This window comes from Centruroides sculpturatus, unplaced genomic scaffold (assembly GCF_000671375.1).
Source record: "Centruroides sculpturatus isolate CEXI.00-Female unplaced genomic scaffold, Cexi_2.0 scaffold462, whole genome shotgun sequence".
NCBI classification, from domain to species: Eukaryota; Metazoa; Arthropoda; class Arachnida; order Scorpiones; family Buthidae; genus Centruroides; species Centruroides sculpturatus.
Genome location: NW_019385104.1, coordinates 255,039 through 270,121, shown reverse-complemented (window position 1 = coordinate 270,121; position 15,083 = coordinate 255,039). Strand labels below are relative to the sequence as shown.

Sequence of the window (15,083 nt, the reverse complement as noted above, 5' to 3'; positions counted from 1 at the left end):
AACATCTATCTTGTTCCTTTGCTAATCCAAACAATAAAAGTAATTCCTCCCACCGATCTGCAATGGTCTTGATAGCTTCGTAGCCACCTTGTTCCACTGAGTTTAGATATTTTCTTAGGTTTTGAATTTTCATTCATGGCAGCAAACAGACTTTCATATTGAATTTTCCGTGTTGAACTATAGGAAAACCAATTGTGAGCCTCTCGGACAAGACATTCCAACTGTCTTGGTAAAGTTTGACATGCTTTTTCTGCACATAGATGAAGTGAATGACAAACACATCTTATTACAACCAAGCTTGAAACATCATCTCTCAACTATGTAGAAAATGACTGATGTCTTCCAATCATGACACTAGCATTGTCAACTCCTATTCCAATTAGGTTATGTAGATTTAAGCCATCTTGCAACAACTGATTTCTAAATGAATTATAAATGGAATCTGCATCACAATTTTCCAATTGAATGAGGCGATAATAGGTTGTGATAAAATTAGGTTTTTTTTCTTCATTCTGGAGAAATATTTCACCATGATGCACAAAATCTTGATTGTAGAAATGTCAGTTGATTCATCTATTATTACAGAAAACGGACTGTTATCCATATCCTGAATCAATTCCTCTATGACTGATGGCCCAATAACATTTTTTAACTGCATCGAACATTTAGTGCGGAGAAGTTTCAATTCTCCAATAATTTTAGGCTTCTCATCAATTTTAGGTAGTAGTTCAGTCAGATTATTTACAGTGTTAATATTGCTATGCTCAGCAACAAAGGCACTCAATTTTAATTCTGCAATTTTTGTTTCTGTTCCTATTACTGGCTCAAATGGCAATTTTTCATTTGATTTGGCACTTTTTCTAATTTTTTCTCCGTGCTTTCTTGTTTTGGCATGTGCAAGCAAACCTTTTCTTGTGTGCAGTTAAAGTTATTTTACAATAACGACAATAAGCATTCAGTGGGTCACCTGTTGGATTAGGAGCTAACCAAGCTAAAAATGAAAATTTTCAAATTAGCACAAATAAATATAAAATATAAATTGCTGATACTTACCTTTTAATTCTTCCAATTTCTCCCATGTTTTGCATTATGACTGTGTGTATTTCTTTTGGTCGCCATAATGGCATTGAATAATAGGAAAATTGTTTCTAACTAAACCAAACCAAAACATAAATTACCCTACAAAAAGTTTCAATTTATATTCATTCTTTCAATTAGTTATTTGCATAACTATAAAATTTGTTTTATTAGTTATATTTAAATATTTCCTGTAGTTTTAACAATTTAACATCAAAGATCAAACTCACAAAAGCTTGTAAAATCACACTGGTTGCTGTCATAGACTAATTACCTAGCTTCGCTAGGTCATTAGACTCATTAGTTAGTGCTGGTTGACCCCATTTCAAGTGAAGACAACGCCAGTAGTGATAAAATTAAGAAATTCTCAAAGTAAATGCAAAATTTCAAGTTTTAAATGTAATCCTTAAAAATTATCTATGGAAAAAAAATCCTCCTAAATTTTCCCTAAAAAAATCTTCTCCCTAAATTTCCCCTAGACTCGAAAGTAATCCCTAAATCTAGGGTAAAAAACCCTAACTTGACAACACTGGCTAGATCAAGCTGCAATACCAATGTTGCCAGATGTGAAGGTTAAAAAGTAGCGTGGTTGTGCTCCAAAGGTAGCGGATTTGAACTGTTTGTACCCTAAACAATAAAAATGAATTATTTTGCAACTATGCATTTTTACTAATGAAATAAGTTCGTAATATATATATGTTTTCCGTAATGGTGGTAAACTTGCTAAATTGGATAAATGGTGGTTTAGAAACGATGTAATACAGGTAGTTTCCCAATATAAATATCTGGATATTATATTTAAGTATAATGGTAAATTTAAATATTATATTCAGACTGTTAATTAAAAAGAATGCCTTTATTAAAACTGATAGTTATTAAGATGTGTAGATCGGCTAAATTACGTACTTTGAGAGATTGCTTAAGGATTTTTAATTCAATTGTTAAATCATCCTTGTTATATGTGTCCGAGATTTGGGGATACCAATGTGACGAGTTGGATCCGGTCCTGGTTAATTTTATAAAAAAGTTATTTGGTTTGTCTCGTTGTACCCCATATTATCTGATTTTTATGGAGTGTTCGCTATTACCTTTGTCTTTTACATTATTGAATAAGTGTTTGAACTTGACCTTCAGGACTATTTGCATTGGATGAAAAAAAGATGGAGCAGAACATGTTTGTGTTATGTGTTAAATAAAAGGGACTTTCTGTGGTCTAAAAGTTCAAGGGAAATAAATTTGTATCAATAATGGCATTAATTTTGATGAATTACTGAATAATTATGATAGTTGTTCTATTTTGAAATTAAATTATTTTGATAATTTTATTCTTGATTTGAATCGACGTATTAATGTAAGCTCTTATAATGATTGGTACAAGCACTTAAACAAATCTTTTTTTGACTATTGGATTTATAATAATAATTTTTCTCTTAATATTAGTGCTACAGTAATGCAAATCAGATGTAATTCTCTTAACTTTTTACAGAATTATCGCAGAGAAATTTGTATATATTGTCAGGACGATCAGCTATTGGATGCTTTTCACGTGAAAGCTAAATATTCTAATTTAGAAAAAATTCGAGAAAGTGTGTTTGATATTTCTATTATTCCGTTTGAGAATTTTCTGGACCTTATCAGTAATTTAAGTAATTTTGATTTAATTAATTTTGTTCAAAAGATTAAATTATTTTTAGGTAATCTTATGTTGATTTACTTTGTTTTAGTGATCCTTTGTATGGAGTGACGTACAGTACATCGTTGTTTATTTTTGCATATTGAAGTATTCGATTATTACCGAAAGGTGGCATTTGTTTTTTCTTTAAAAGTGTGCTCGTGGCTAAGAAGTGTTGGGAGACTCTCCACATTTTGATGAGATAACTTAATCCTTTTTCTTTTATAGGTGGAAGTAATTAATGTTTATCTATAATGATGTTTTTGTTTGGATATTTTGTTTAAATATTTATTTTTGGTATTTATAATAATATTTGTATAATTTATTTGTTTTATTTATGTATATGTTAATTTTCTCTGTAATAACGGTCGGATTATAATATTTTTTCTTTTGGTGTGTAATGTATAGGTAACAATTTTTGTATACCTCGCATCATGGGTTCTGCCCAGTATGTTTAAATAAATAAATAAATAATATATACATGGACATTCGGTGTAACTGCATCAATTTTCTCTAAATCAAAGCGAGTCATTCGCAGGCGAGCGATACATTTTTTGAACTTAGAGACTTAGCGACTACGGCTTTTGTTTTCAGTTTTAAGGCCCCCCTGTTTCCATTGTATCAAGAACTGTTGTATCAAAATTTAATAACTTTTGAGTCACTTATTAGGAGAGAAAATTGGCAATTCCAACAGGATAATGCTGGTAGTAGACAATCCACAATTTCACAAGCAAGGTAGCCTCCGTGCTTGTGAAATTGTGGATTGTATACTGGAGCGAACGACGGATGGAAAACAGAAGCAAAGTATCTTTATCTTTGTTAAACGTTGCAACTTTATTTATACAGTTAAGTGTAATGAAATTAAATAAAACTTTATTAGTTTTGTATAATACAATAAATGTTTTGCGATTTTGTATAAGAAAATAAAAAAACACTTGATCCTTGGTCATCTTGGTCAAGTACATTTGAGCGATCATCTACCTGATCCTGAACTTCCACTTCCGGTTCTTTCTCGGAGCTTACGTCTTCTTCGAGAACTAGCGCATCTTGCTTGTAATATGGATGATGTTGCACATAAACGACCTTCTAAAACTTTCTTTGTGCTGTGAGCGATGTGATCTCGTAGCATACGGCCCCGACTGGACGAACAATCTCGAATGGTCCTTTGAACATTGGCGAGAATTTATGATTGTGTTGTTTCGGCCAGTCGTATAAGACGAGATCTCCAGGTTTAAACAAATGGGGTTGGCGATGGAAATCAAATTATGTTTGTTATCCAAGTGTGTTTCATACACATTGTTGGCTGCTTCGACCCTTCTAAGGTTAAAAGGTCTAACTGACCTAACCTAACCTACCTAACCTAACCTAACCTAACCTAACCTAAGGTTAAAAGGTCTAACTGACCTTCACGAGGAGTATCGTCAATAAAACTTGCAATGTGAAGTTCACGGCGAAGACGGGGATCATATTCATGTAGCAAATAAAATGGAGACTTCTTTGTGTAGTTTTTTCTTGTGGTATTTATGGCCAGTAAGGCATTTGGCAATGGTATATCCAATTTCTCGGGATATTTGTCGACTAATTTCTTTAGAGTTGATACAATGATACCATTAGCAAGTTCAACAATACTATTTGCTTGAGGCGAAAAGGGTGGCGTCGTAGATTGTGTGATTTCATATCTTTGCAGAAACCGCTGAGTGTGGTGTGCGGTAAAGGCAGTTCCTCTATCTGATAAATACATGCTGGGTGGACCATATCGGAGTATAATATTGTGATATAAGGCATCAGTAACTGTGTGAGTAGCAAGAGAAGCAGATGGGATTGCAATCACGTAACGTGTGGCGTGGTCAATGTGAACAAGCATGTTGCTGTTTCCCGCGTTAGTTTGCGGTAGGCAAATTATGTGATCAGCGGATACGATCTCCCAGGGTGTTGTAGGTATGGGCAGTTGTTGCAATAATCTATATGCGTTAGCAGTACGGCGGTTTACAATTTGATACTTGTGGCAAGTTTGAACATATTGTTGGCATTCCTTTCTCATATTTGGCCACCAGTAGCGTTGTTATAAATTGTGAGGAGATTTTTTTAGCATCCATATGTTCGACATCATCATGGCAGGCTATTAAAGTTTGTTCTCGCATACTCTTTGGTATGACGACGGCAGGTTTTGATCCATTATTCTTCAAACGTACAGGAGTGTTGTTATATATGTTGTAATTGCAGATGATAGCCATTGTTCTTTTATTGGGCTTTCCTTCATTTAGCGGTGATAGATATACTGACAAAAATCGTCTTTCCTCTGTTTTTCACAAATTTGGGATTCGTAACTGTAACGGTTAAGCAAACAGCTGGCGTTGGATATCGCGAAAGATGATCGGCGATGGCGTTTCCTTTTCCAGAACGATGCATAGTTGTAAATTCAAATTGCGCAAAATCTATCAGATAGCCAGCAAATTTACGATTGACTGCAGATTTCGAAATAACATATGCAGTTGTATAGTTGTCAGTGATGAGTTGAAATTTGTGACCAACAAGGTAAAGACGAAATTTTCCGTTTATGCCCAGTGTACAGCCGTACACTCTAACTCGTTGCTATGATAACGTGTTTCTGCATCTTTTAGTGTGAGTGATGCGTATTCAATAACACGGCGTTTGCCATCTTGGTCTTGAGATAAACATGCACCAAGTCCAGAATATGATGCATCCGTTTCGACAAAAGTAGGCAATCCTTGTTTGAAATAAGCTAGGAATGATGGTAATAGCAGTTTTTTAAATCTAGAATGCGCGTTGTTGGTCATCTGATAAAGAAATGGGGGTACTACTGGTTCCTTTTTGAAGTCCCTTTAGTATAGCTGTCAATGGTTTTTCAATAACAGCATAATTGCGGATATATTTTTATAAATTGATTGGCAAAGCCAAGGAAGCTTGTAACTTCATGAATCGATTTCAGAGTTATTTAACGTTCAACGGATGCAGTGCGTCCTGAATCAGGGCGTTCACCACTTTGGTAAAGTAACATCATCTAATGGCAGTAATGAGATATCATTTGAAGAAATACAGCTAATACTGTGTCTAGACGCGTGAATACATTCGTACAGATGAAGTGCAGATAGTGTAGAGATATATAATGAGTCGTTAGGATTGTAAGTGCATCTGGCTTGAATTTGTTGTTGCCAGTCGAATCCTAGGATTAACGAAAATGGAAGTTTGCAAATTCCAATTTTTGGCATCAGATGATCAATGTTTCCAATCTTGATATTTAGGGATATCCAACATATGGGCTTTATTTCGTGATCAACAACTTGGAATTCACCATCGGTCCACAAATGAATGACACAATCAGGTGGAACGCATGATTGTTGAATAACTGTGATATCTGCGCATGGATCACAAAGTGCTTGAACTTTGCTTTGATTGTTAATGGTGGCAGGTATTAAGTCACGGTTTTTCATATCGCTCTTAATGCAGTTTATAGAATTAGAGTCATTCGTTCTTTTAGGCTCTGGTCTTGTTACTGAATTTCGGTTAGTATTGCGACGTAAATCTGTAGAATTTGTGCCTGTAGTGCCACGTGATGAGGAATTATTGGAATTAGTTGTATTTTCGATATGCTGAACAGAATCGTTCGACGGTTCTGAATTTCTTGAAAACGGCTTAGTGGATTTTTTGGGCGAGCAATTGGTGAACCTTTTTGAAGAGGCGATAAACTGCACATGAACGATGCGTGACCTCTGGTTCCACATCTCCAACAGGTGATATCGCGAAGATCATCAGTTTCAGGGTTATACTTACGAAGCTGTTCATTATACGCATTAGAAGATATTGGTTTAATTTTCGGTGATGGACGTGATCCGTAAGGTTGGCGTGATTTACCGTATATTCCGGCGTATAAGACGACCCTCGACTTTTACATTAAAATATAGGGTTTGGTATATACTCGCCGTATATGACTACCCCTCTTCCAATGCACACCAAATAAAAATAAATAAAAAAAGCATCATTGGCATACTCTTTAATGCTTTTTGATTTACTTTCCAGTCCTGAATTATCTTTTCTGTTACTCTATATTGTCTTGCAGCAGCGCAGTTATTATGTTCCAGGCAAAATTTACAACTTTAAGTTTGAAACTGGCTTCATATTTCATTCTTCTTGCTAGTGGAGCCATGATGGGGTTTTGACTGTTAGACATTTTTATACCGGCCTTGTATCCTATTACAGTAATAGAATACAAGTACCGGTGAGAGATCTGAGAGGCAGAGAAGGACCGTACCGGTCCTTCTCTGCCTCTCAGATCTCACACATGCGTACCTTCGCCAGATCTCGCACATGCGCACCTTCAGCCGCTTCACTGCAGTCCTTAGGAGCGAGATCTGAGAGACAGAGAAAAACGTACAGTAATAGGATACATACAAGGGTGGGCCGGACGGGTGAAAGATGCATGTTTTTCTGGGCACAGCACCATTCTATCTCTATCCATACCCCGGACTGCAGCACCCGCCCTATAAGACGACACCCGGCGTATAAGACGACCCCCGACTTTTGAAAACATTTTCCTGGATTAAAAAGTCGTCTTTTATGTCGGAATATACGGTATATTCGTGCTACATGTTTCGAATTGCATCAAGTGCCATTGCTCTGTCAATTAACTGTTCGACAGTATTAGAGTTCTGTGTAACTAAAGTAATTTGCAATTTTTCTTCGGTAATGTCACCAATGATCATTGAAATTCGATTTGGCTGTGAGATAGTAAAAGGAGCTTTTTCCAGGAGAGCGTCTCTTACAATTTTTACAAATAAAATATAATTTTAAAATATATATTATATTCACTGAATTACTGACACAATGATATAGCGCGAAATTATGCCATTACTGTGAGAGGTGACACAGCATTTGCTTGCCTGAAGTGTAGTGTTTTACTCCCGTACATTATACTTTTCCTGTTAGCAATAGAGTCATGCTGGCTATGTATCTAATTCCGTTCGGGGTAAAATTTTTGAATTGAAATAACGTGACTTGCGGTACAAATCGATACAAATCGTGCAAAAGTTCATATATAGTTAATCTGGTCCTCTTTCTCTTACGATTTCCACGTCTGGAGTAGACACTACACATGAAAATACATTTGCACTAGATTTATAAAATTTTAGTTGCGTAGGTTTTGGGAACTTTAGGGGAATTTTAAAAGGGATATATCTCATACAACTTTTTGCGACTTCTATTAATATTCATTCATGATCAATAAAATATTTCATGATTTTCTTAGTGTGTGATCTCTGTTTGATAGCCATTAATATTGATAAAATTAAAACTCCGTTAATTATTGCATTACATACAGATTATTGTGCTCTATAAGTTACTATTATATTTAAACTAACATTAATTATTCTTTTACTTATAAATAATGATTAAAGCTACATTTAATTTGTTTAACTCTTTCAGCCCTGTGGGGACCTAAGATGAGCTTTTTTTTTAGCCAAGCCTGTTGTGGGTCCAATAAATTCAAATGGACACCCACCCGAAAAATTCTTAGGGTTTACGACCCATTTGGACTCGTTCTCGGGTCTTCTGCAGCGGTAGGTGTCAACTCGAGTACTACATTTATACAAATGGCTAGTTCTAATGCAATTTGTATAAGCCTCTGCCATTATGCAATCAGTAGGGAAATGTAGGGAAATTAACAGAAAAATGTAAGAAATAATTAAAATTTTACCCCGCAACCACAGCTTTGATGCGCCAATGTCTATGTTGACCATTCACAGGTCATATAAAACATACGAGTCAAAAAACAAAAACGTCCATGTGTGGTTGTGTAAAGGAAAAGGAAAGTTGGAAAGTTCAAACGAATTCCTGTTTGAACTTTCCAAAACACAACATAACATTAAAATAAATGAATTTACTTGAAATCAGTAAATTTTATTTTTTATAGTTGTATTTATTAGAAAATAGAAAAATTTCAATTTTTAAAGTGAAATAATTGAAATCGATTAATGTTATGACGTAACGCGTCAGACAGTTACCTATTGTTAGAATGCATTGTTGGATGATTCCATTGTTGGCGCCTTTTTGTTAAAGGAGAAAATACGGAATCGCGAAGAAAAGTCGAAGAATCGTTAGGGGAGATCGGGGCAAGATCGGCATGTTAAGCTTTACTTAAATTTTGTGTAATAAATACTGCTGTAAACTGAAAAAAAAGCTTTGCATATTGTCTATTGGAATGTTACCTNATTTTGCGTGGTTATATTAAGTATGTTTTTTAAATCAACATTTTCTAATTTAATTCAATGTACAATCATTTATAATGAATAACATACTGCTAAATTAGAGATAGTATTTCTCTGTAAAATATGGTAAAATTAATCACTTCTATGTAAACACGGTGTCTACTTAAACATCTATGCAGAGGCAAAAGAGATCTTTTCAACATTCCAGAAATGTATTCATTTAGTGCATGTTTATTCCAGTTTGGAAATAACGAAAGGGAATTAATTTAGATCATTTATCATAAAATATAACACGCAAATAATCTCTTACTGTAAAGGCTAAAGACAACATCGCAGAAATCGATAAAATGAAGTGAGCTTTATTTTGTTAGAGAATATGTTCGAAACGTCCACCGTCAGAACTAATACCAAAACGTGGACAGTACAGCGTGGCGGGTTCAGTAGCTTCCAGGTTCCACCATTTTACAGACTTCTTGTATGCATTTTTTCAATTCGTCAATTTCACCCGACAGTGTCGGGTAGGCATCATACACAGGACTTTCAAGCGATCCCATAGAATAAAATCTAAAATGGTTATATCTGGGAAAGTAGTTTGTGTTGTTTCGCTTGTTTTATAATAACTTTGAAGGATGCAATCGAAGCAGTGGCGGTCCTAGCCAGGTTTTCAGGTGGTGCGAGATCTCATTGTGGAGCTCTCGTGTAGTGACTAAACTGTACATTTTTCACATTATTAATAACTCAGATTTCCGAAAGATTAGTATAGTAATACTATGGATGAGAAATGATAAGACGGTAAATGGAGAGTTAACTTGACCCTTGTTAATTCAGACGTATCGCAAGCTATTGACGTTTTTTCCCCTCTGTCGATGGAAGCTCTTAATTTTAGGTTATGGAGATATAGCACACATTTCAGCATCATGTTTTATATTCTCACAACCCAGCTCACTCTTGTGTAAAGTCTATAGCATAGTACTGGTATGGATGAGGAACAATAACAGTGAAAAAAAAACAATATTTCTTTCATAAGGCAATATTCATAACAATTTAAACTGCTATGGCACAGACAACGCTCATCTCACGCAAAAGACAAATTTACATCGTAAATTAATTTAAAATTGAAAGAAATTAAGAAAAAATAAAAAATAAAAAGCCTACATTGCCACCTTCCTCGCTTTTGCGGTTGCAAATATTATTAATTCAGAATAATTTAATTCCTGGGCAATACTACTTTCGATAGATAAAATTGCTAGATCTGACAGTCTATCCTGACACACCCACGGAGGTCCAGTCACGACTAACACGTTCTTTTTCTCTTATCGGTCCTCGAACCTTATGTTCTTGGAACTGGTGGTCCATTGTCTTCAGTTCTTGGAATTGGTAGTCCCACCCAAAGGAAATTAAGGAAATGAAAAGAAAGTTCTAGAAAAACAGAGAACAAAAGGAAATAAGGAAATAAATGTACAAATATCCCGTGTTTCTTTATGCAGCGAGAGTGTAGCGAAATGACGTCACGAGCAGTGTTGGCCAATTAGAAACCAGTTTCAGTGTGTTCGCTGTAAAGCGCTTCTCAAGCACTGCGTAAAGAAACGCGGGGTATTGGTTTCTTTAATCTTGGTATTTATTTTGGCGGTATGGTTAAGTAGTAATAAGGTGATTGGGTTTTATATTTTTCGCGGACGATCTATCGTTGCATTTTCGGCGCCCCCACTATGACGGCGCCCAGTGCGGTCGCACCGTTCGCACCGCCCTAGGGCCGTCCCTGAATCGAAGTATGGAAAGTTTGTCGGCGATATGGAAATAAGTAAATGAAATAGACAGCGCTAGAAGTAGTACCGCACTGATTGGAAGTTGCACTAAAATTAAATTAGAAGAATGCCAAGAGGATCCACTTCTTGGTCATATAAGAAAATAAAGAGACATCATTAAAATTAACTCGCTTACGAATCACTAAATATGGAAGAATAAGAAAACCGGACCAAATACAAAAACTCCGCTAAACAAAGTTTATTCCTACCCCCAGTACCTGGTTACAGCTCTACACGCCCAAAGTTAAACGCCAAGTTTTCGTCCACGAGAATCGCCCGCAAAAAGAGAAGCATTTAGTTAATACGTATTGAAAGAAAAGAAAATATTTTATNTCAACAAGCCACCAATAAAACTCAACTGCCTAACCTATAACCAAAGTTTCCTTTTAATTTGTTTTTTAAAAAAAGCGCTTGACAAACTTGCCCCGCATGCCGAAGTTGCCCCGATCTCCCCTAACGTTAAACAAATGTTATTCAAGTATGAGTTAGAACGAATGAAACTGCAAGTGATGTTAATCACGTGTGGAGTTGCATTCTTTTCAACTCTCGGTGCAACTCTGACGCAGCCACCTCCCCGTGGTTAGTTTTGGGTTGCCATTCGTTTGGAAATAACAAAGGGCAAGCGAACAGTTGAGTGTTTTCGTTTATTTTATTATTACAAAAAGGGATTAAAATAAGCCAATGCACGTAAGAATAAAGAAGTAAGAAGCAGTTAATCACTTGTCCATGACAGATATAACACTCTATCGCTCCCAAGTGGTAAAAATAAAAGAAAAGATGACTGTGGCATCACCAATTCCGATTTTTTAAACTTGTGTTTTTAATTAGATATTTTTTGTGTGTGTTTTTAAAGAAAGTTTTAATTTTGACGGCCAAGCAGCCTACAGAGAAAAGTCGATTGTCAAACGTTTGTATTCCGGAACATTAAAAGTGAACAAATAGTGATTGTTTTTTACACAAACTTTGTCTTCAATTTTATTTTTAAACATAATTGCCATCCGACGAAATTCTACAATTAACAATTAATTTTTTCTTTCGAAATTCCAATACAAATTAAGAAAATTACACCAGAAATTACGTTAAGATTTTTTCATTCCAGATAAATAAATGACGTCTTATTGGATTATACCGATCATTTACTTATTTAAAGATCATTTGAAGTTCGATTCATTTCACGAAAAACAACGATCTTCTTTGTTCTCTAGTGTCCTTTTAATAACAAAAAATAGATTTATCCTTTAACTTCACTTATTAAAACAGATATAAGTACTTATATTCAGGGTTTCTTTTAACAAGGATATTTCTGTGATATTTATTCTCGAAGTTTCATCGCAACGTATTAATAAACACGTTCAAGTTACCATAAAATACATTTGTCAACAGGATTCATAGGTTTATCGTTACCGCATTTAAATGCCTCTGAAAATTCTTTCATGTTAGAAACTGTTCCAATGATCCTAAAATTGAGAAAGAAAAAAATTCAAATAAATGTTGATTTTCTTAATATTAATTTGTTTTGTAATATACCTGAATTTCTGTGGACTGTGTTCTTCTAAATTCATATAATATTTTAATTCGTCGCTTGTTTCTGAATCACACCACATCTGTAAAGAATTTCATATAATTTGGGTACAACTATATATTATTTGTATAAAAATATTATACATAATTCTTACAGTTGCGTATGATATGAAAAACATTTGATCCGGAGTATACATTTCGAAGTCTTCAATAATATCCTTTCCTTCATTTTTATATTTCTTTAAATACGCTTTATATGCCTATGATTAAAAACATGGTTTATAGGCATATAAAGGTTTCTGAAGTAATTAATAATTAATTTAGAAAACTTTAAATATTGTGTCTGAATTACTTACAAAATATGCGTGTCTCAAGCCGCTATTGTCTGCTATGTTTTCATCTTTTGTATTATTACCATTCATCTGCAATGAAGTTAGGCTATATAACTCAGTAAATATTAATTTTTGTTAAATAACGAATAAATACGAATATTAAAAAATTAATATAAAATATCCTTTCTGTTAATATAATGATATTTTTAAAGTCATACAAATTAAACAACTCACATTATTTCCTTCAATTTCATAGGATCCATACTGATCAACCAAGCATTTCACCCTTTTATTATATTCCATAAGTGATTCTTCTGACCATGTGACATTAATATTTAAATTTCCAAGTTTGTCTGTACGAATATCTAATTTATGGAAATAAAATAAGTAGTTTTATTAATTTGTTTAATCAAATGTAATCAAAACTTAATGTTGAAAGTTAGAATATTTCTATGCACTTATGCAACAATACGGTCAGTAGATGAGCTCCTCTGGTATCATAGCAACTTTGTTATTTCTCTTTCTTCTAAATTAGAGTTGCATTAATCACTTAGAATGAGTGTGGGCAACATGTTCTAATTCACAATAAAATCATCTTCGTGCGATAAAAGTTATCACAGAGAATTGATTTATTCTTATTTTATATTATTTATTAAAGTTTATAATAATTTTAAAAATTGGTCTTTATAAAAACAAATCTTTATGGAAAAAGTTAACAATAATTTCATGAAATTTGTGAATTTATTATTTTAGATTATAGGTATTGAAGAATTAAATGCATAAAAAAAATGTGGATAAATTAAAACTTACCTTTTGTATCCAGAGAATGGGTAATTTCATGTGCTAACATTGTACCATACCGGGCAAAATTTGCGTATCTAACCATAAATAAAATAAAAATTATTTATCTTCCATTACAGGTTTTAGCTTTGTAATTCCAGAAATGAAACTAAGCATTTGAAGTTATAGAAGAAAGTTGAAGATGGATGGCATAAATAAATATAAAATTCTCAAAATATNTATCTTCCATTACAGGTTTTAGCTTTGTAATTCCAGAAATGAAACTAAGCATTTGAAGTTATAGAAGAAAGTTGAAGATGGATGGCATAAATAAATATAAAATTCTCAAAATATTGTACCATATTTCTAGTAGTTTTCTGTGTTTTATTTCGTTCGTTTTGATTGCTTTAATATTATAACATTAACATTATTGTCTTTTATCGTTACAAGCTCTGGCTACTCTTGTTATAGGCTATATATACTTTGAATTTATACAAACTCAAACATTATGATATAGAAAAAAACTATAACTCTAAAATTTGAATAAAATTATATAAAGTATTGCATCTGAAAATATGCATTACAATCCACACAATAAATTACATATTTTAGAATGATATTTATTTTACAAAAAGGGTGCCATACTCTGCTTCTGATGATATTATTAAAGATAATTGTCTATTTAAAGTAAAGTAAAGCTAAAAATAGTCATTCTTCCATAGTGAATCATCAAAACTGAGGAAAGCAGGCAAAACATAGTCGTTTATACGTGTAGAGTTTGTAATATCTCGAATGATCATTTCACAATACGTTCGATAAAACATTCACGTAGACTAACCATTAGTGAACGAAAAGAGTATCTGATTTTATATCACGTTAGAAATAGTCAATTCTGCCATTTTTGATAATGTGTTACAACAGCACGTTTTGTTTTTATGTTAAATTTGTGTTTTCCCACTAAATAAACGCGAATACAATTACTCTAACTCAACCAATAAATACAGTAGACCCCTTATAACACTGTTGATAAGTCTGTGTTATATGAATTCCATGTTGTACGAATCACTTAGATTTTACAAATACGTGAGCCTTTTACAGCTCGGCATATAACACGGAATTATCAACAGTGTTATTGGGTGGAGTCTACCGTATTTTAGTAGGTCTACTTCTTTCATCAATTTATAAACTTATCTTTATCTGAAATAGTTTACTATAATTAAAGTATATATAGTTAAAGATAATATATAACAAATGTATTTACATTACTTACATAGGGAAATTAATATTCAATATGGATTTACTTTGAGAAAATTGAGTCATAACTGAAATATAATGAAATTCTTACATGCAAGTAGTAGTGGTTTGACACATACTTATCACAAAATTAATACTAGAATTAATTATTTTCTTGATGGATATTTGTCTTAATATTCTGGTACATGACAGTTTGAAATAATATAACACTGAAATTATTTTGAAAAGGTTTTTATTTTTATGTTACAGCTTATATAAGTGTTTCCACTTTTTCCTTCAGTTTATCTAAAGCAAGACATTTCTGCACCTAATAATTTTTCAGGATATAAATTATTTTCAGATCAAAAATTTCTCGATTAAATTAAGATTATAAATATTTAGAAAACTTTTTATTTCATTTTAGTTTTTATAAAATATCTTG

General features: G+C 33.3%; 2 protein-coding genes across 2 annotated transcripts; both read right to left on the bottom strand.

The window, feature by feature from the left end:
* Positions 1-5: 5 nt before the first annotated feature.
* Positions 6-1,088, bottom strand: LOC111634762. The gene is made up of 3 exons (XM_023379603.1): positions 1,054-1,088; positions 452-911; positions 6-317 (listed from the first exon to the last, which is right to left on the bottom strand). Exons 1-3 carry the CDS (start codon positions 1,086-1,088, stop codon positions 6-8), a joined length of 807 nt encoding a protein of 268 aa, XP_023235371.1.
* A 10,929-nt stretch (positions 1,089-12,017) lies between these two features.
* On the bottom strand, positions 12,018-14,692 carry LOC111634743 (neprilysin-3-like). Its single transcript, XM_023379588.1, has 7 exons — positions 14,679-14,692; positions 13,439-13,506; positions 12,863-12,993; positions 12,653-12,718; positions 12,452-12,556; positions 12,303-12,379; positions 12,018-12,232 (listed from the first exon to the last, which is right to left on the bottom strand). The coding sequence occupies exons 2-7, from the start codon at positions 13,476-13,478 to the stop codon at positions 12,133-12,135; spliced, it is 519 nt and encodes a 172-aa protein (XP_023235356.1). The 5' UTR covers positions 13,479-13,506; positions 14,679-14,692; the 3' UTR covers positions 12,018-12,132.
* Between the last annotated feature and the right edge of the window lie 391 nt (positions 14,693-15,083).

Coding starts and splice junctions, on each gene's coding strand:
- LOC111634762 (XM_023379603.1), bottom strand. CDS start 1,088: ATGCAAAACATGGGAGAAATTGGAAGAATTAAAAG. Junction 912..1,053: donor GAAATTGGAAGAATTAAAAG/GTAAGTATCAGC, acceptor ACTGCACACAAG/AAAAGGTTTGCTTGCACATG. Junction 318..451: donor CCTCATTCAATTGGAAAATT/GTGATGCAGATT, acceptor TTTTCTACATAG/TTGAGAGATGATGTTTCAAG.
- LOC111634743 (XM_023379588.1), bottom strand. CDS start 13,478: ATGTTAGCACATGAAATTACCCATTCTCTGGATACAAAAG. Junction 12,994..13,438: donor CCATTCTCTGGATACAAAAG/GTAAGTTTTAAT, acceptor TCCATAAATTAG/ATATTCGTACAGACAAACTT. Junction 12,557..12,652: donor GCTTGAGACACGCATATTTT/GTAAGTAATTCA, acceptor TTTTAATCATAG/GCATATAAAGCGTATTTAAA.